This window comes from Pseudopodoces humilis, chromosome 6 (assembly GCF_049639895.1).
Source record: "Pseudopodoces humilis isolate 2021_Gansu_Grassland_sample_001 chromosome 6, ASM4963989v1, whole genome shotgun sequence".
Classification (NCBI taxonomy): Eukaryota; Metazoa; Chordata; class Aves; order Passeriformes; family Paridae; genus Pseudopodoces; species Pseudopodoces humilis.
Window position 1 is genome coordinate 27,919,442 of NC_142205.1, and position 19,890 is coordinate 27,939,331.

Here is a 19,890-nt window from a genome sequence, read left to right on the forward strand (position 1 = left end):
TTACAGTCTCAGAAACATAGCAGAAATAGATGTCTGGAGAAAGGACCTGACTCAGGCCACAGCCAGCGCTGAGACCAGCTGTAGTGAATTTCTAGTCACCACCAGCTGGCCTCCCCAAGGAAGAACTGCACTGCAAGCACTGTGAAACTTCAAGTACATTCAAAGCATCTGATGGTGAGTGGTGCTGGACTAGTGATTGCTCAGTTTGAAGACTAGGACATTTGTAATCTACAAGTATTTCTTCCTGTACAGAAATTTAATGTTGAAATGAATGCCACTATTATCAAACACATCCTTCTGCATAGGGGAGAAAGAAAAAAAGCATAATTGTTATAGAATTTCCAATAAAACATAAACTGCAGTTCCATCACTGCTTTAGTTAAATCCTGTTTCCTCTGACTCATAACAATGTGAGACATAAATGACAGTATGGTTGTTTCACTAAGTTTATTAACAGGAGCAAAATACCATTTGGCTCTTTGTTTAGAATATGAGATAATAGATTTTATTATCAGGCTTAGGCAACTAGATGACTCTTGGTAAAATCTGAAGGCCAATGAAATTACCCAGGTTTTGCTAGCAACAAAATTAGGATGTCACCATTCTTATTTGCATCCTTCTGCTGTGTTTGTCACCCAGAGCAAACAGGAGAAGCCTTTTCATTCTACAGCTTTCTTTTTTTTTTTCCTCATGTCCAGGGTGCAGTTGCTCTGCAAATGTTTATGTTTAAAAAGATAAATATCTCTAAATGTTCAACTAAATTGAATTGTCATATTGATACAACCTCAAAAGAGTCTAAGTATTTTTATTATTCCTGAAGAGACAAATAGAGAGCTGAAAGGAGCTGCTCATACAGAAAATGTCAGAAAATGACACTGGAAAATGCAGTTTCCTCAAGTTGCTGTATGAAGAGCCCAGAAAGACAGAAAGTGCATGCAAATGAGTAAGGGCACACCTATAAGATATTTTACATGTAACTGCTTAATTTCATCTAAATCTGACTTTAAAGCACAGGCACTGTACAAACAGGAGACTTGTCTCCACTGGGAACAAGCCATAGGGTTTAATATACCATAGAAGGAAGTGCAAGAATCAGGAGTTATATTGCAGCTCTAAAAGATTTTAAGGCTCCTAGGGAACTTGCAACTATGTTGCTCAGGTAATTGCACAGTTCTTATTACAACATTTCTTTAATACAGCTAAACTCACATGACACATGACAAGGGACAATATTAACTCAGTTTCAAAGATGTGAAAATGACAGGCAAAGTAAGGCTGAAGAAGAACTTGACCAAAGTAACAATGCTGAGTACCCCTCTGTTTTGAGCCCTCTTTCTTTGATCCATCCATGGAGTGGTAACATTTGAAAGTGTATTTAATGCTGTGTTCAGTGGGGTAATGACTGTGTTTGCTACGATTTTGGCTGCTGGGGGTGCTTCATTACTGTTTTTCATGTTTCAGGCTCAGTTCAGACAGTGTAATCAAATTGGAAAAAATGTAAATCAGAAGGGGATTTTTTTGTATTTATTGAATGCATGTATTGTCTTTCTACATTTAACAAGAGTTTTGGTTTTTTTAATGTTTTCCCCTGCTCCCTTTATCTCTAGAGATTTCCAAAGCAACTCTGTTTAGCTTATCAGATTTTTTTTCTCCTTTTCCTCTCTGAGACAGGAAGCTGAGGGTTTTGACCTCATCTGAATCTTTCCCAGTGTCAGGAGGTGGTCTGTTCAAAAAGATTCCATGACACTGATCTCCTTCTGATTTATCAGATAGCTAGGTCAATAAATAGGTCTCTACTGTTTTTTTCACAGTTGTAAAGTAACCAGTGGAGTCCCCTGAGAATTAATTATCAAATCTTTTGAGTTTTTCTTTCAAGGAAAAGCATTATCTTTCTGGTTAGTAAATTCCATTGCAGCATAATTTAGCAAAGACTGCTTAATTGTAGAAACTCTGACTCACATGAGGCAGCTTATTTAATAAATTTAGCATTAAATAAAATGCTAAAATCATTCTTAATTTTTTTCTGTGTCCTTTGATCAATATATATTATCATAATCTTGAAACTTTTACTTGTTAACACTGGAGACCTGTTCCTTCTTAATAAATTTTTTTCTATCCTTCTATCAGTATATGTTGTCATAGTCACAAAGCCTTTTTACTGTTTGTTTATAAAGAGATTGTAGAGTAATTGTCATACCAAATGAATCCAGCAAGTGACAAAGAATAAGATTCTTCTGTACAACTTATGTTGATGTGAATGATGTGCCTACTGTAGTAGGCAATAAATGGGCACCATTCCAGATTTGTAATCTTTTTGTCCATATCCTCCTCACCATATCCACCCAGTTTTTGTGTTGGTCTGGTGAGTTAGCCATATTCTGTCCTGGGTAAGGTCGTTCATTTGACATTAAATACAAACTATCTGAAATATCTCCATAACTACCTAGAAAGCACATTTTCTGACTCTCTGAGAAAGGAAATGTGGAAGGCTCCAGCCATCAACCAAGACAACTCTCTTTAAATATCTGGCAAAAGTGGAAGTGATCAAAGCACTCCTAAAAGATCATATTACAAAATCATAGAATGGTTTGGGTTGGAAGGGACCTTAAGAATCATGCAGCTCTCTTGCCATGGGCAGGGACACCTTCCACTAGAACACGTGGCTCAAAGCCATACCCAACCCAACCTTGAACACCTCCAGGGATGGGGAGCCCACAGCCTTTCTGGGCAACCTGTACCAGTACCTCATCACCCTCATACTAGAGAATTCCTTCCTAATGACCAATCTAAACCTACGCTCATTCAATTTAAATCCACTGCCCTTGTACTATCACTACATGTTGTAAAATATCTCCCTTCCCTGTACAACCCCTTCAAGTAATGGAAGGATACTACAGGGTCTCCATGCTACCTTCTCTTCTCCAGGCTGTCTTCACAGCTGGTGTTTCAGCCCTCTGAGAATTTTTTTGGCTTCCTCTGGACATGCTCCAGTGGGTCCATGTCCCTCTTATTTTGGGGAGTGCTTATGTTGCATCCAGAGCTGGATGCAGTACTCCAGGTGGGTATCTCATGGCAGTGTAGTAGAGGGGGAGAATTTCCTCCCTTGACCTGCTGGTCACACTTCTCTTGATGCAGCCTATGACACAGTTGGCTTTCTGGCCTGCAAGTGCTCATTGCTGGCTCATGTTGAGCTTCTTATCCACCAGCACTCCTAAGCCCTTCTCCTCAGGGCTGGTCTTGATCCATTCTCTGCCCAGCCTGTATTTGTGCTTGTGATTGCCCTGACCCAGGTTCAGGACCTAAGTTTCTGGCTACAAAAGGCCACTCAATAGGCCAAATCTTGCAAAAAAATCTCCAGAACACATCCAGACTATCTTTCTACTGCCTTTCTGATAGTTTCTGTATATTATATTATTTCAATTGAGATATTCCTTTTATAAGTTGCATATTTAATATTATTCTACCAATTTTTAAATATGCATAATAATAAAATAATTATTTTGCCTGAATCCTATGTTCTTAAAGTATGTTGAGTATTGGAATTGAAGCAACTGCCAAGTTCTAACACCAGTTCTGCCTTTGACTGAGAATATGTAATTCCTCTGGTTTTATTTGTTCATGCTTGCACTGTTATTGTTATCAGGAACTCTTCTCCCAGACTGCAAGATTTTGGTTATATTCCCTAAACAACAAATCAAACTATTCAGGGTGTTTACTGGAGATTATGTGATAAATATTATACACTGTTTTTAACAAAAAGCTTCTAGGAAGATTATTTCTTGCAAGTCTCATGCTGCCTTTCAGAACACAAATAATACACAGATGGAGATCATTTATACACAACAGGAAAAACTAGAACAAATGAGTACTTATTTCCCTACAGAACATGTGAAGTGATTAAATCACAAAATAACTGTTTCACATATTGCCAAAAATGATCAAAAAAAGCCACTGCCACATTATATGTGTGCATACGACATGGGGACTCACAGAGAAAGGCAAAATTTTATGCTTTGGTCATGGCAGGAAAAACAAATCTTACTATTTGTAATGGAGTAATGGGAATCACTCAAGCAGAGAATGAACAATGTTATCAAGTAGATGCCATAGATTCCTCTTGACACAGAGCCTCCTCATGTGTTACCAAGTTAAGTCACACTCCACATTGTCTGTGCCTGCTGAAACTGTGGCCTGGGTGTAAATCCCAGTTGATGTTAAATAAGAAGGAGGAATTCAAATTAGACAAATGGTCCAAATTCAAAATACTCACTATAAACTACACTACACTTTTACAGAGTCCTATGCACAAGAGTTTTTTTCTGTCTGTACAGAATTAAATTCAAATTGAATCCATGAGTTGTTTACCAATGAATGAAATGTTATGCTTCATCACAATAAACAAATATTCCTAAAATACATTGTAAAAAACATTTCCTTTGCATTTTTTATTAACACAGCCCCAAACAATCCACACCCAACTGCCTTGGGATGACCAGAGAGTACAACGATTTCTAGCGACCAAATTTCTCTTTTGTCTTGAAGAAGCAGGAACAGTACCAGGGAGAAAACCATCCCTATTTTCAGTTCTCTTAACACTTGGTCTTTAATAATCCCACAAGCCATTTTTGGTGAAGAACATGTTCTAAGAGGGAAGAAGTCAGTTCATTCTTTTTTAGTCTGCTTGTACACCTTCTATTCCCTGTGTACAAATTTTACCTTTGATGCTCACAACTTGTCCTTACCAAAGACAGAAATTAATATCAATGGCAATGGTGGAGGATATTATTTGCTTTATTATTGGGTTTTACTACCAAGGGTCTAGAGAAAGAAACCAGATTTTTTTTTTCTACTATAGGCAGTAAGAGCAAAATAAAGGTAATTGTGTCAGAAACAAAAAACAAAAACCCTACCAAAACAAAAACAAAAACCCTAAAAACACCCAACAAAAACCAAACAACCCAAAACCATAGTACAAAAGACAGTCTTCTCTCTAGTTCTATTTCAAGTACACATTAAAAGCATTTCAGTGCTTATGCTGTGTAATACCTATTTCTTCACTCTTCACTGAGTTTGATTATATTTACATTAGATTCCATGTCTATATTCCCCGTGGTAGACATTTTTGCTTTCAAAAAAGTTTTATACTGAAGTGGAAAAGGACATTGACTTGGAAAATGCTGGAAAATGCACATCAGGGGGGTGCATTCATGGAGAGCTCAACAGCTGGCCAAGAGAATGAACACATTACCACAAGACTACTGGGAATTAGTGAGAGAACTAGAAAGCACAAGTACAGGAGGAAAATATTCTTTACTAGCTTTACATTGCATCTGATATATTTTAGACAGATAAAGAAAAACCTATAAAAATCCCAAGAGACTGCCTAGTTTGTTTAGGGGCTAAATCCATATTCTATAGATAGAAATCTATATTCTTCTAGCAGAGTATATTTATCAAATTCACCTAAGAGGGAACTGTACTTTACAGATGAACTGATCTATTTTAAAAAAAATCCATCTTCAGAAGATTTTTTTATTTTTTGTAGTCATTGTTCTCAAAGTCATAACAATTATGTGTCTTGCAACCAGTTGGTTTGAGGTGGAGGACAGAGTTTGACATTTTAATTTCGGAAGTGATGGAAATATAAAATCCTATGACTGTGTCTTTCAATTCATACCTCTTGCACTGTGCAGATATGAATCTGCTACCCTCCAAGGTATGTTTTTTTTTCCCTAATATCTGAAAAATTTTCCCTGACTACTGATAATTCCACAGTACAATTTTAGTTTGTGAATCAATGCATTAAATCTATCAAATCTGCCTGCAGATGTCAAATCAGAGAGCACACACTTAATCTCACCATCTGATATCATTCACCTCTCATGCTTTATATCATCTCACTCGGCAAAGTCCCTTCAAAGAATGCTCCTGGCTAAAACATGACAGTGCATATGTACCTTAACCCACTAGCACAAACCTTACTAAAACCTTCTGTTTCCCTGGGAACTGCAACTCGCATTTTAAAATTCAAGCTGTTGAACAATATTCAGTTGAATGCTGATAATATAAATTGTAATTTCCTCATTTTGGGATTGTAGGTGATTTAGCAGCAGCAGGAAAGAATATAGAATGGCATAAAACTTAGACCTGTTCATTTTCACATTTATACGATTTTGCTGAAACAACATTATCATACCTTACCACATGCAGTCAAATAGAAAAGTTATACAGATAGCCAAAATAGATTGAATAAGTTTAAAATAAAGATTTGAATTGCCAGATTAAAGGATTCAGAAAGACTTTTAGTTTAAAAAAAATCTCATATCATACAATTTTGCTAGTTCAGACACAGAATTATGAAAGCAAAAGCATCTTTGATAGGCCTGTTTAGGATTAAACACCTTCAGTCAAACACCCTGAATAGAGTGGCAGGTAAAAATAGACAAGGCAGAAAAGCCCTTTAATTATAATAAGATTGGTAGGTAGGGTTTTTTTAATTTTTTCAGCAAATCAGACCTCTGAATTGAGGGGATACTTTTGACAACTGCCTCAAACACCAGGCTTGCTAGTCACACAAATATTATTTTTGTAGATGGGATCAAAAAATCCATCTAAGCATCAACTAAGAATCAGTCCCCATAGTTCTTGAGGATTCTTGATGTGCATTAAAAACAAAATAAAATGTATGCACCGAATACACGAGAGAAAAAAAACAATGCAGAAGCAACAAACAAAAGTTAGGCTCTTCAATCCTGAACTCTCTTCTCTTTTTCTGTCTCCCAGAAATGGTTTGCATTGGTTTCTGGCCTGTGCATTCATATGAATACTCAGAAGTGATATTCAGATTTACAGACAGGTTGCTTCCTATTTTAAAGGACTAGAGTTACTTCAAGAATCAGTGGGGATATTTTTGGTGGTGCCACCTTTTATTTTTTCCTAACTTTTTTTCTCCCTCTGCAGTTACAGAGCTGTGAAATTAAAGAAGTACATCTGTACTCAAAGTAAATAAATTTCTCAAGTGACTATTTTTTTAAAGTCAGTACTGTAATATTAATTAAAAATGGAATTATAATATAAAAACCTAATAAATTTTCAGCTGTTAGGTTTCCTTACCCTCCCCCAAGTGACATGCTTTAGCAACAGTGAGGTGATGTTATTAGAGGTCACAATCAGAACTCAGTTTGACAGATGGTCTACTAACTGAGAAATCCCTCTTCAGAGAGAACAAAAATTTCATAAGTTTTTACAACACTCCCTTAAAACGGAGGTTGGTGGAAACCATTGGGATGGAAAATCTGTTGCTATTTCAGTTGTGTATCTGGTAAGATGGAAAATTTTTCAAGTCTACACAGATGGTAAATAAATTTCTGCTACATGAGGCAGTTCCTGGAATAAAGAAATTTTCTCAAATAACAAGTGCCAATTTTTTTTTCTGCAAGGCTTATTTTTAACTTTCCCAAGGACTTGTTGAGAGAGCTGGAGAAGTGTCCTTTCACCTTCAGAATCCTGGTCTAACTCCAGAAATAGCTTCTAATGTTGTTCTCAGCATAGATGAGTTTTCTTTACACTCAAAAAGACATTTCAAAGCAAAGATCAAAGCTCCACAATTATATGTTGCTGCTGGTAAACATTCCTTCTGAACAGAGTGGCTAAAAAGTAAGAAATTTTTATTTAAACCCTAAGACAATCATTGGTGACTAACAGTGCTGACATTTAAACTGTCATTTATTATGCTTCATGAGGCAATGCTGTTGACACAGGAGAGTTTGTCCTCCATGAACTAAGTGTAATGGAAAAGACAGAGAGAGAGACCAGAATCAGGGACAAAGTCACTGCAGACTCTAGCCACTAAGGAAGCTGTGAAAAAAAACACATAATAGTTAGGTTTGAGTACATATCTTAGACAACTGAATGAGTGCTGGACAATAGGTATAAGAACCACTACCACCTAACCAGCATTTGAGAGCGTTTGGGACCCCTCTCCCCTCATACCAAAGTGGAGCAGAGTCATGGAAGTCACTCATCCATTTCACCAACAACTTTACATTCTCTTCCTAATCTCTGCATGTGACTACAGAGCTGCTGCCTTGAAAGCAAACCCTGTGAAGTGATGACACTTGCAAGGAATAAAATATGTTATTTTTTTTTTTATGCCACCAAGTATTCTTTCCATTATATACACATAATCTGCAAATGGCTAAAATTCTCAATATTGCACTCAGCTTTGTACATGAAGTGGAGAAAAAAAACACAACCAAAACGCATTAGTGAAAAGGCAAGGTTAGAGGGAAGAATTAACACCCTGACTAGAAGATTCTGGATGAAAAAGGATTTTTTTTGTGTCTGACAGGGTATGGATGACATAGAGAAGAAAACAATTATGGACATTCTAATCTAAGGCTACTGTTTCTATTCCCAAGAGAGCAAAATTCAGGAATATATGTATTTCTTCTGAATCTGATTAAAGCTGGTTTCTCCACTGTCAAAACTGTTCATGGGCTTCAGTCTGCAAAAGCACAATCCATAGATTTAAAACATATCTTGCAAAAGAAGCTACAGTAAAAATTAAAACACACGTCTAAAAGCTTAATATAATGTTTGTGAAATGAGATAAATTATGAGCCCTGCAGAAGATTTACACACAAGAATATTAATCAAGGTACTAATATAGAAGAACTTCTCCCCAAATTATCTTTGATACTAGTAATATTGAAAAAGACCCGCAGAGTGGTCCACTGGGAGTCATTTTCATGAGCTGAGAAAGCTTTGTGCAATTAAGAGTTGAGTTATCACTTTACATAGAAAATCAATTTTTTTTTACATCTTTATTTTCTAGTCTTATCCTACCTCTAAGATAGTGGAAAAAAGACAGGTCTTGAAAGACTATCTCTTCTCTTATTTACTCTCTGGCAATTTTGTTTCCTGTATAAAAAGCCTAAAAAGTACAGTGTTCATTTACCACGTGATCATCTTGTCATTATCTGCCAAGCAGTAGAGTATTTGTAAAGAGGTGAGTTTAGCATGCTGGAACAAATTCAGTAGATGTATTGAGGTGTAACATGCTCAGAGCATCACTACTAAATCTGTGTGAGATAAATAAAATTTGGCATTTATCAGAAGAAAAGTGTTTTTCAGGGTATCTGGATGTAGGAAAGTAGTTTGATTTAGATTGCCAAAGTCTGGCTTCTGGCCATGCTTTTTCATTTTCAGTGTAATAAAGGTGTCAGCTTTTAAAATATTTTGAAGCTAAAATTACATGCAACACAAGCCATGAGCTTTAACACTGCTGAATTTTTTCATGCCTTCATATCACATATCAATGATCAGTACTTTATGCAAACCATTTTTACTAAGAATATTGAGGATGCATCCAAGAGATTAAAACACATAGTGCAAGAATATAATCAGCTCCTTCAAGATCTTTTTGTTGGGTAGAGGAGACAATACCTTATCAAAATATTCAGGATATTCAAATAGAAACCTTTGTTTAATTGGATGTGCTGTGTGAAAAAAACAGGTTTAGGAAGGAGGCAACTTAGAGAAAAGGATAAATAGACTTCTATTTAACATAAATACATATGGCCTTTGCTATTCTAAGTCTTATGTGAGTTTGCAAAGACAGTGCAAAACTTCAGCTATGACAGTTATTGCTGTAATATTGAAGGACATCATGTTACAGCGAGACAATTTCTCATTAGCATGTGTGTAAACCAAGTTCTTATGTTCTATTGTTGTAAAAGCTTTAGACATCAGCTGTGACAGAGTTATGAACAGCAGAATCTGGTATACATTTGCCATACATTTACCTCAGTGCACATAGACCCTCACACATGTATTGCTGCCTAGATTTTTTTCAAAGGAGGAAGAATATCCCTCTGAATTTCAATTCATAACCATTTTTGGCCATATCCTCTGGAGCTTAGAATAGCTTTTGGCAGCAGAAGTAGTATTGTTTCATTTTCTAAAGCCATATCCAATACACCATGTGTATTTTCTGTGGCAGAAACCTCCTTGCCTTTACAAATGTCTTATGCCACCTTTGAGAGAGAGCAATAAAAGGAGATGATCATGTGCAACACATTTTAGGTGTTTCAATCATATGTACCATTATGATGGGAAGCAAAAAAAATCCCCCCCAAACTAAACCCCAAAAAACCCAACCAAAATAAAACACCAAGAAAAAAATCCCACAATAAACTTTGTGGATGGCTCCCATCTTGCTGCAGTTCAACTCACAAGAATGGTTCTCTTTGTTTGTTTGCTTTTAACTATCATATGGGAATTGGTTGTGTACCTGTGGACTAACCCACCACCAAACTTCTATGGTCAGGTACTCATTGATAGCAGTGGAAAAGATTCCATTGCTCAGCTTCAGCTCCCAGATCTGGCAAAGGTAGGCTGTTCTCTGTCTCCCTCTTTGATGTTGCAACATTAAAAAGCCTTTCACTTTTAGCACAGATCATGTCTGTAGTAGACAGTTGTGCTTAAAAAAAGCTGTTCTGCCATAGCTATGGCATCAAAGACTCTTTAATATAGGCAGCAGTGCTCTAATACTGTCTTCTCTAATTACTGCTGTAAGTCCTGGTTTTGGATGGAAGCTGTATCTCAGTGTGCCTCTTGGATCTCTCTGTTTTCACTTGAAGGTTAATTCAAAGTGAACATTATGCTTGTGAAAGTGCCAGAAGAACAGCCCTAGGAAGCAAATTCCTTTTTTAATTTTTTTTTTTTAATTTAACCAACAGAAAAGTGTGCTGTGGACAGTGATTTCATGCAATCCAGGGTGTTTTGTCCAAGTGCTTAACTCCACTTCCCATTTGTTCAAGGTTTTACGTACTATTAATTCCTTCCAAAACCGCTTCCCTCAAAAGTTTGATCTTAATTAAAAATCTGGTGTCATTTTAGCAAGTGTTCATTGGCCCATTTAACATGACCTACCACTGACAATTTATAGAGTGCGGACAGTAAATAATTGGCCAATAAGGAGTTTTTAAAGATTCATTTTAAAAATAAAATGAAAAATGTTTTAAAAGTTTTCTTCCAATCAATATTGCAGAACTGAACAAAATTAGAAATCTGAGTACACACTGTGTGAAACTAAAGCTCTCTAGACTGGTCCCTAGAAGCATGATTTTGGTGAAGTAGTAGTGAGTGACTACAAACTGCTTATAAATATAAATACTTTCATGACCATTTTAGGTAGCTCAGCTCCAAGCATAATTTGATGTGCAACAGTCTCTTGGTTTGCAGTCTAGACAACACCATCAGCCTTGAAAATTTATTGCTGAACACTGTCACAAAAATGTGCCAAAGTAAAATTTGCATAAAGGTTATACTGTAATAGCCTGGCAATCATCCCATCCTGTTCTGAACTTGTTTTAAATACTTTTCACATTGTTTGGAATACATCATACTTCTGTCCAAACATAAAGGAAGTCTGTGGGAAAACATTCTTTAACTTCCCAGATGGAGATAATATTTATGATACATATTTTTGTGAAAGAAATAAGAGAAAATTCGTGATCATGTAACCACAATAATAGGAGTGCTTTATGATCACCACTTTCTACTAATTACTATGGAAAGTACACATAATTTAAAAAAATATAAATACATCTGTTTCAGTCCATTTATATTTTTGAGCCACATTTTCATTATTAAATGGCAAATTTAAAAAGCAAGTTTTCAGTGCAGAAAAGAGAAACAAATATTCATGACAGCCAAGAAGATTTAATTTTTTTTTTCAAAGAAGTTATACTATTTTTTTTGCTTCACTTGCATCTCTTGCCAGATTCTTCCCAATGCCTTCAAAACCAGGACCATTTAATAGCAATGTGCAAATGCAGCAAATTCCTTGTGGTGAAGCAACTGTGGATTTCAGTAATAATTGCCCACTGTACTAATACTACAGACTGTAGCTCTGAGTTGTGGGTAAGAGTTAACCTTTCAAAAAGCTGTTGTGGCTTAAGATCTCTCACTAGTTTTTGATGGTGCTCCTATTCACATTATGAATTTGGATAAACAGATCCATGCTCTTCTCTAAAGCCTTTAGAAGGTTTGAGAATCTTTAAAAAAACCTATATGAAGTTTGAGAATTATAAGAGACGCAGAAATGGAACAAAAAAAATATTCTAATTTCACACCTGATAAAACAGATTACTACTATTTTAAAGACCATCTTCAAAAAGAGATGATCATATTTCCAGTATACACATTTGCCATTGTCCTTTACAAGAAGGTGCAGGTGTATGAATAGTACAGGAAATATCATTAGGGAACCATATGATTAGAGAGTAATTTTACTATGATAATACCTCTATAGTAACTAGCTTCTGTTGTCTACAAAATTACAAATTATTGCAACACCCAAGTTCAGCAAGGCACTTAAGCACTCGAAGGACACAGTAGTTCCACTGACATCCATTAATTCTTTTCCAATGTCTAGATCTATGCAGCTGGGAGCTGGTCTTCCATGACCATAATGAAGCACAGAAACCTTGGTCTTTTAACAGCCATCCAAACAACATTCATGACTGTCCACACTTTCAGAATTTCTAATGATCATTATGATTTTAGAGGACAGATTTCTTCCCTGGTTGTTGGATTCCTCCACTAGAATATTTGCAAGATGGCTATCTTTCAGAGTACTGAACGGGAAAACCTGTGAGAAATGACTGCATTTATTTATTATTTTTTACAAAGGAATAATTAATGATAATGGGCTTGAAAACTACCAACTTTGGTTGCATTGAAGCTGTCATCTTCCTCTGACTGACATACATTTGCAGACTGCACCTCAGAAAAAGGTAAATTTAATTCCCTGTTGCAAAATCAGAATACAACAAAATACGTATTTCCAATTTTAATCAAGATTTCCTGCACATTCTTATTGTTTTTATTCTTGCTCTTATCTTCTAGGTTTCTTCTAGGTTGCTGTGCAACCCTAACAAGCCTACATCCTAATACTTTATGTAGCAATAGTTCAGGCTGGCTCCCTATGAAAACAGCTTCCATAAAATAGAAATAACAAAACCACTGTAAGAATCTTTAAATTAAAAAAAAAATTAAAAAAGAACAAATCATTAAATTATCACAATTCAAAAAACACAGAATTGAGGTAAAGGGAGATTAAGACTTTGGAAAGACATCCTGGTGATTGGGCTGGAAACTGGTATACAAACAGCAATAAAATAAGAAAAATACTTAAAATGTTTGATATTACTGTTCACAAGAAGATCATACTACTTTTAAGTGCTCAGTTGAAAAGGATCATAAAATGAGAAGAGATAGAACAGAAAGAGCAGCAAAGAAACAATTTCAGTAAAACAAGTACCCCATATGGTTTTTTTGTGAAGCTTTCCTCCTACCGCTCCCACGTACCTTAGTATGAGCCAGCAAGCAAAGCTCTGTAAGTTGCCCGTGAAATTAATTTGTGGTGATACAAACAGAAGCTCCTGGAAGAGCCTGACTTTCTAACTTGCCTCAAAAATCATAATCTTTGCCTTGTGAAACAGAATGTAATTCTGATGGTAATGGAAGAGAGCCAGCCTTCACATCTCATGGACAGGTATAATACTCAAGAAGCAAATATGGATGGAAAAGTCTGAATTCAAGTAAGTAATTTTTTTTCTCTCTCATATTAGTATAATTATAATTGATGAAATAAAGAGATAAAATTTATTGCCACAGTACAGGAAACGTAAAATCATGTTTTAAAAACTCATGGCTTTCCTGTGGGGAAAAGACATTGTTCCAAAGACATGTGTCATTCCAGGTAACCTTCTACCTAGGTTTCTTTTGACATTTACTGCTAGCCTTCTGTTAATCTTACTCTTAAATTAATTTTCATCTTATTGACACTGGCATCTGCTGTTATGCTGATATTAGCTGTGTCCTTAAGCATCCTTTACAAATCACACAGTATTTGATCTAGAAATCTGGATTAAACAGTAGCAATAATAATGAGCATTAGGAATAGCCCTGACTCTTATATTCTTTGGCCTTGAAGGAATGTCTTTGAGATTACATCATCTATTTGAAACTGGAAAGTTTCTGAGCAGACCAGCATGAGGACCTACATTGTCCTACAGGAGAGAGGTGAACAGTCATAGTGACTATTTAAAAATCTAAATTTATTTAACCCAGGAAAGCATACAGAAGGCTCTAGCTGCTTTATCCACACGTAGTTAATCCATTTATGTTTCTGCTGCTCTGAACCATTAATAACCATAAACTTCATGCTGTGGATGAAGTGAACAGGAAAAACAGGAAAGCTTTGGTATCTTTCAATTAGACCTAATATCATTAACTTCTCACAATTAAATTCAGGTCCTTCCTATTTCCAAGTCTTAGGAAGTCTTGCTGAGAAAGCAAAGGAGAAGAGGGTGCTGTGCTTCAAACATTTGAACCCTGGTGACTTGAAGGGAGTAAAGAATGCTGCAACAGCTGGATGTGTTTGCAAAAAGCATCTTCAGTGTCAGCACATCCATCATGACTAAAGCAATTTACTGCAATGGAGTTAGTGCTGGTCAAAGATGCTAAACTTTAAGCCCTTAAGCCCTCGAACCTGCATCCATCTGCAGAGCCAGCATATCAGAGCCACACTGTCTCTCACCTCAGCTCTGGTTTGAAGACAGCCGATCGAAAGATAAGAGGGAAGGTCATGCTCTATTGCCACAATTAAAAACAGTTTAAAATATGTTAACAAGGAACAGATTTGCAAAAGAATGTAGTACCAGCAGGAGCAGAAGTCTACTCAAAGGTCCTAAGTTTTAACTGCCATGAAAATGCCTGAAGATCAGCACCTTTCTATGATCACCAAGGTGCTACCTCAAGATTTGGGTGCCCAAATACCTTTATCAATTAATTTCCATGTACCTTTTCCCATATTCTGACCTTTATGAGCACATGATTATGTGCAACTATAATTGACAGTGAGCATTAATCAGACAGTGATGTGTTTTAGGCCTTAACTGCACTGTTTGAACTGCTGACCTTGAGAGAAAAGGTTTTATATACCATTCCCAATCCCTTAAGTCTTCCTGTCACTGCAAAGCAAATACTTGGCTTTTATAGATGGATTCAGTTTCAGGTCTGCAATTTTTCTAATGTTTTCTTAAAGTTACAAAAGTGGCTTTCAGGGGAAGTTTGTAAACTTAGGCACATTTTTCATTGTACACTATTACCAACATAGACAACCTTTTGTAAAATAGTGCATGGTTAGATATAAGTAAGAAAATCTCTTATTCAAGAACGTTGTTTGTAAAAGTGTCCTGTGAACTCAGAGATAAATAATATCACAAACAATAGCAGATCATATCTTTCCCCTTTTTCCATTCATGTTACAGTGGTTGGCAAAGATTTCTTTAACCAAAGTAGAACAAGGTCTCCTTGAGATTTGCAGACTCCACCCCCTTTTACGTTACACACAATTTTGCAGCTGTTACAGTTATCTAATGCTCAAACTTTGAAGAAACTCCTTGTTCTCCTTTTTATGCTAATCTCCTTTCTTAGTTTTTCTCATTATTAGTCTCAGTGGAATTTTTAGTCTGTTCTTTAAAATATTTAATGGTGCAAACACACATCATACATATGTTCTGAAATATTATTCTCATGATTGTACATTTCAAAGATGAGTATGTGACCTCCAAACAAGATCCAAGGATATACATGAAAACAAGAATCAAATCAAAGTTATTAAAAAATATAGCATGCCACATCTTGCTAATAATATGAAATGTACACATCAATATCAATAACTATATTTAAAAAGAAAATTTGATCCCAAAGTAAAGCAGATGAGAAATGGTTATGATAGTCAATTAGTTCTCAACTACAATGTCAGTTTGGTTAATTTTCTTTTTTTAAACTTGAACCATCTTCATTAGCATTTCTGGTACTGGTAGTCATATTTTTGTTTCTTGTTTGTAACTGAGATATTTGAACAGTTACTGCATTAACTGTGATTACATGAACTACCAAAAGAAGACTGGCTTTGATTGCTTCTGAAACCTTTGGCAAAACTTGTTTACATCTTCTCACCATGTTAATCTAGTGTTATTATTACTGAAAGGTCTGCACAAGGAAGCAGCAGCCAGCAGCTCAGGATGCTGTGTGGGCACAGAGTACTTCAGATATGTGAATTTGTGCTTCAGTGGAACAGCTACTGAGGCACTATAGCTGACAGACGAAACCCACACAATTAAAAGAAACCAGATGTATGAAAAAATCTCAGACAAAAGAAGCTGGATGATGTCAAATAAAAAAAAAGGCAGAGAGAAGTAAACAATTACAAATTGGTTATTAGCTAGAATAAGCAGCATAACCAGGAAAGCCAGACTTTAAGATGAATTCCATAGTGCCACAATCAGCACATCTCCTCACATTAAAGCCAATGGAAATTTTATTGCCAAGGAATCTCTCCATTAAAATTTTGTAATGATACCCTTCCTTACTCGGCGAAGACAGTGAAACTCTCTGGTTGCTTTAAAATTACAAAATACTGCTTCAGACTCAGCAATACTTGTTTTTGCAAGAACATATGCTCATGGGGCTGAGCAGAAGACCAAAGAACTACTGCAAAATACTTCCACTCCTTTTTTTCTCTTTTAGAATCTCATTGCACTTTTTCCTTGTGCTCTCTTTTTCAATCAGGCTTCCAAACCGCTGGACACAGTCTGTTTTCCTAAGAGGAATCAGATAATAGCAGCAGAAAACCAAAAATAAAACCAAAGAAGAAGACGTGTACTCATTCATCCTTGAAAAGCATATATGAAACATATAAAAATATATATAGAGTGAATATAAGGTACCATTCAAATTCATAACTCAGCCATTTTCAGACCTGAAAAAAAGCTTCTAAAATTTAGTCCTTGTATAGACATATTTGGCTTGAAACTGCTTGAATCTGATAAACTGATGAAAAAACCCACTTTTTCTCTCCAGTGAATTAGGCACAGTATCACCATCACCAGAAATTGGGGGAAAATATTAGAAAAAAACCTGTGCTCTACAAGCATCCTACCTTTCTTTTGCGCAGTTTCACTTGATTGTCTGAATATTCGTGTGTGGTCAAATGATTCCTTACATGTAAACACTGAATGTCTTCTGCTGAACTGACATTTGAAAGGCATTTGTTTTCAGGGGCCTCTTGAGGTTCTGTGAAACCACTTTCATCCAGACCATTTTCCACTGCCGGGTTGCAAGAGCAAGGAGGAGATTGCATAAGGCCGTTGCTGGGTTGCACTGCTAAACAGAGCTGTCCATCACTGCTGGTGGATGATTCAGAAGAAATCCCACTCTCTACCGCATTGCACTCGGACTTTCCAAGCCCATCTTTGAAAGCATCAGATTTCCGGCGCTGTTGTGCAATTACAGCAGTATGAAGCAGCTGCTTCCCAGACATAATAACTTCTTTCACACTTGGAGAATTGATGCAATTTTCCTTCTCTACATCTACTATTTCATTTAAGACTTCATAATTACAAAGCTCCAGGCTTTGGCCACTACTGCCACAAACATCTTCTTTCCTCCCCTCTTCAGGAACTCTATCACAGCCAGGTTCCTCACTTATATAGCCACTGATTCCAGATGATTCAGCTGCCTTGTTACCCTCTGTTATTGGTACCATCTGTGTTAAGGAGCCTGCTCCATTTAAGCTGTGCCCTTCATCTTTGGTTTCGCTTCCTACAGCAGTGATGTGGTAATTATCGCTATCCAGGCTGAGTGCAGAATAGTCATCATCGTCATCAGATGCATGAACTAGAGTTTCTGTGCTGGCCTCCAGAAAATGTTCCTCATCCTCATGGTTATCATTTTCATCCACCTCCTTTGAAACATTTCCCAGCTGCTTTTCAGGGAAGCCGGTCACCTCTCCACTATAGCAGCACTCTGGAAATGAAGCGCTTTTTTCTTTCCGGTCCACGCTCAAAACCTCATCTTTTTCCATACTTGTCTGCAAGTTATCAGCCACAAGTCCGTGACGACATGCTGTATTACACTCCACAGGCTCCAAAGCCAATCCCATCCACTGGGTCACATGCTCTTCCCAGCTTTTCTTTCTGATTGCTAGAGACATGTCATAACAGTTCACCAGCAGACTGCAATGTACCTTCCACTGAGGACCAGAGATGTCATGGCTGTTGTGCTCTGCTCCGGAGGGAGAGAAGGTTTCATCATTTTAACATCTGCAAGAAATAAAAAAAGGCTGTGTTATTGAATCAACTCCAAATGAAAAAATAAGAAAGGGAAGGAATAGTTTAAACAAAAGTGTAAAACAAGATAAGACTGTGGGACCAGAAGGACAGGAATTTAAAAGACTGTTTTGTTTAAAGTTTTAATACTTTTCATACAAAACTTGACGGCACTCATAATTCAATACAACATTTTTTTCTGATTACTTTCCAATATCAAGTAAACAAAAGTGGTATAAACAGGCACATGGACAAGCAAGTAGCTCCAGAGCCAAAATTTTACAAGCTCCTCTTAACTGTGTCTCTCATAAGATAATAATTTCAGTGGGTATAAATGACATTATAGCTTATAGTTGTTTTACACACAGAGTAACTTTATTTCTTCCTCATCCTCCGATACCTATGGAGTGCAGAATTGTGTCTGTTTCCCAAAGAGGTAGAGAACAAATGAGGGTTTTTCCAAATTTACCAAATGTATAAACCACTTACCTTCTGAGTATCTTTAGCCCATTCAGTGTCTCTTATTTTTATTGTTAGTATATTATCTTCAGGCCAAGTTGTAATTACAAGTGTTACATGAAACTTCAGAGTAAATCACTGGTTGTGTTTTAAAAAAAAATTAAATTCATAGAATGATAGATAAGCTTGGGTTTAAAGGGGCCTTTAAAGGTCACGTAGTCCTACCCTCTAAAATATAACACTTGGAAAACTACTTTAAGTTTTTGGTGTATTTCCTCATTCAAATACATTATAAAACCTGAACCCCACCATACATCCCCTCTTGCTGAATATATTCATGATCTTCTAGTGTAAGGCATGGAGAAAACCTGTTATTTAGGATAGAGCTCTCCAGAAGGGTGGATTGTGAGCCAGCATGGTTGGCTGTAGCTTTGCTGCTCCCCTGGACTGCCTGGCTCTGCCAGAGGCCACTGTCCCTGCTTGGATTTCTATGTGGGGAATTTTCACTGACTGCTGCATTAGGCATTCTGTATGATGGCATTTGAAGATACATTAATCTTGTGTCATTGCATGTGTATATTAGCACAAAGAAAAGATATTAATTTATGAATTATAAAACAAAATTAACAAGTTCATTGTCAAAAAAGAAAACAAAACTTCTGGCCCATAAAATGTTAGAAGTTCAAGGAGCAGACGCTTCTACTTTTCACTCCCTACACAAGAACTGTCAGCACTTAGCATGGATCTGGTTATTGATTTCAGCAATAAAGAAGATTAAGTAGTGAGTTTGTTCTGGGTCATTTCAGTCCACTAAGGCAAATTCTGATTGCCCACCAGGCCACAAAGCTGCCTTGACAAATCACATGCCTGAAAGTATAGAAGTATTTATCTTGAAAGAAATGCAGAATTATGCCTGCGCAACTGAACCTCCATAAATTATGTCTTGACAAACTGACTTTTAGGACCGACTTGTACAGTACTAGATCTTTAACCTTCTTTTAGGAATGGCAAGCTTCATTTCACATTCACATTTTCCACCTCTGTGGAGACTGTGCTTAAAAAGAACATATATTCGTAGAGTATATGAAATTCCATGCACAAGTCATTAGAGTGTGGGAGGCTGAGCAAAATGGAAAATAACACACAGAGCCAGGCCAAAAAAATTATCTGCTTTCAGAGGCAAATTTTAGTAGCAAAAAGCTAATACCATTTTATAATTCTCTCTTCTTTCCTGGTCAAATAT

General features: G+C 36.5%; 1 protein-coding gene across 3 annotated transcripts in view; it reads right to left on the reverse strand.

Annotated features, from left to right (window-relative positions):
* Positions 1-19,890, reverse strand: part of DLC1 (DLC1 Rho GTPase activating protein) — a 212,295-nt gene that overhangs the window by 179,868 nt on the left and 12,537 nt on the right. For 2 of the 3 annotated variants that reach the window (XM_014261642.2, XM_005517699.3), the window contains exon 2: positions 17,021-18,182. In XM_014261642.2, coding sequence (XP_014117117.2) covers positions 17,021-18,073 — 1,053 coding nt within the window. In that variant the 5' untranslated portion in view covers positions 18,074-18,182. Of the gene's footprint in view, positions 1-17,020; positions 18,363-19,890 lie in introns of those variants that run through there. The other variant, XM_088056210.1, reaches the window with a different exon arrangement.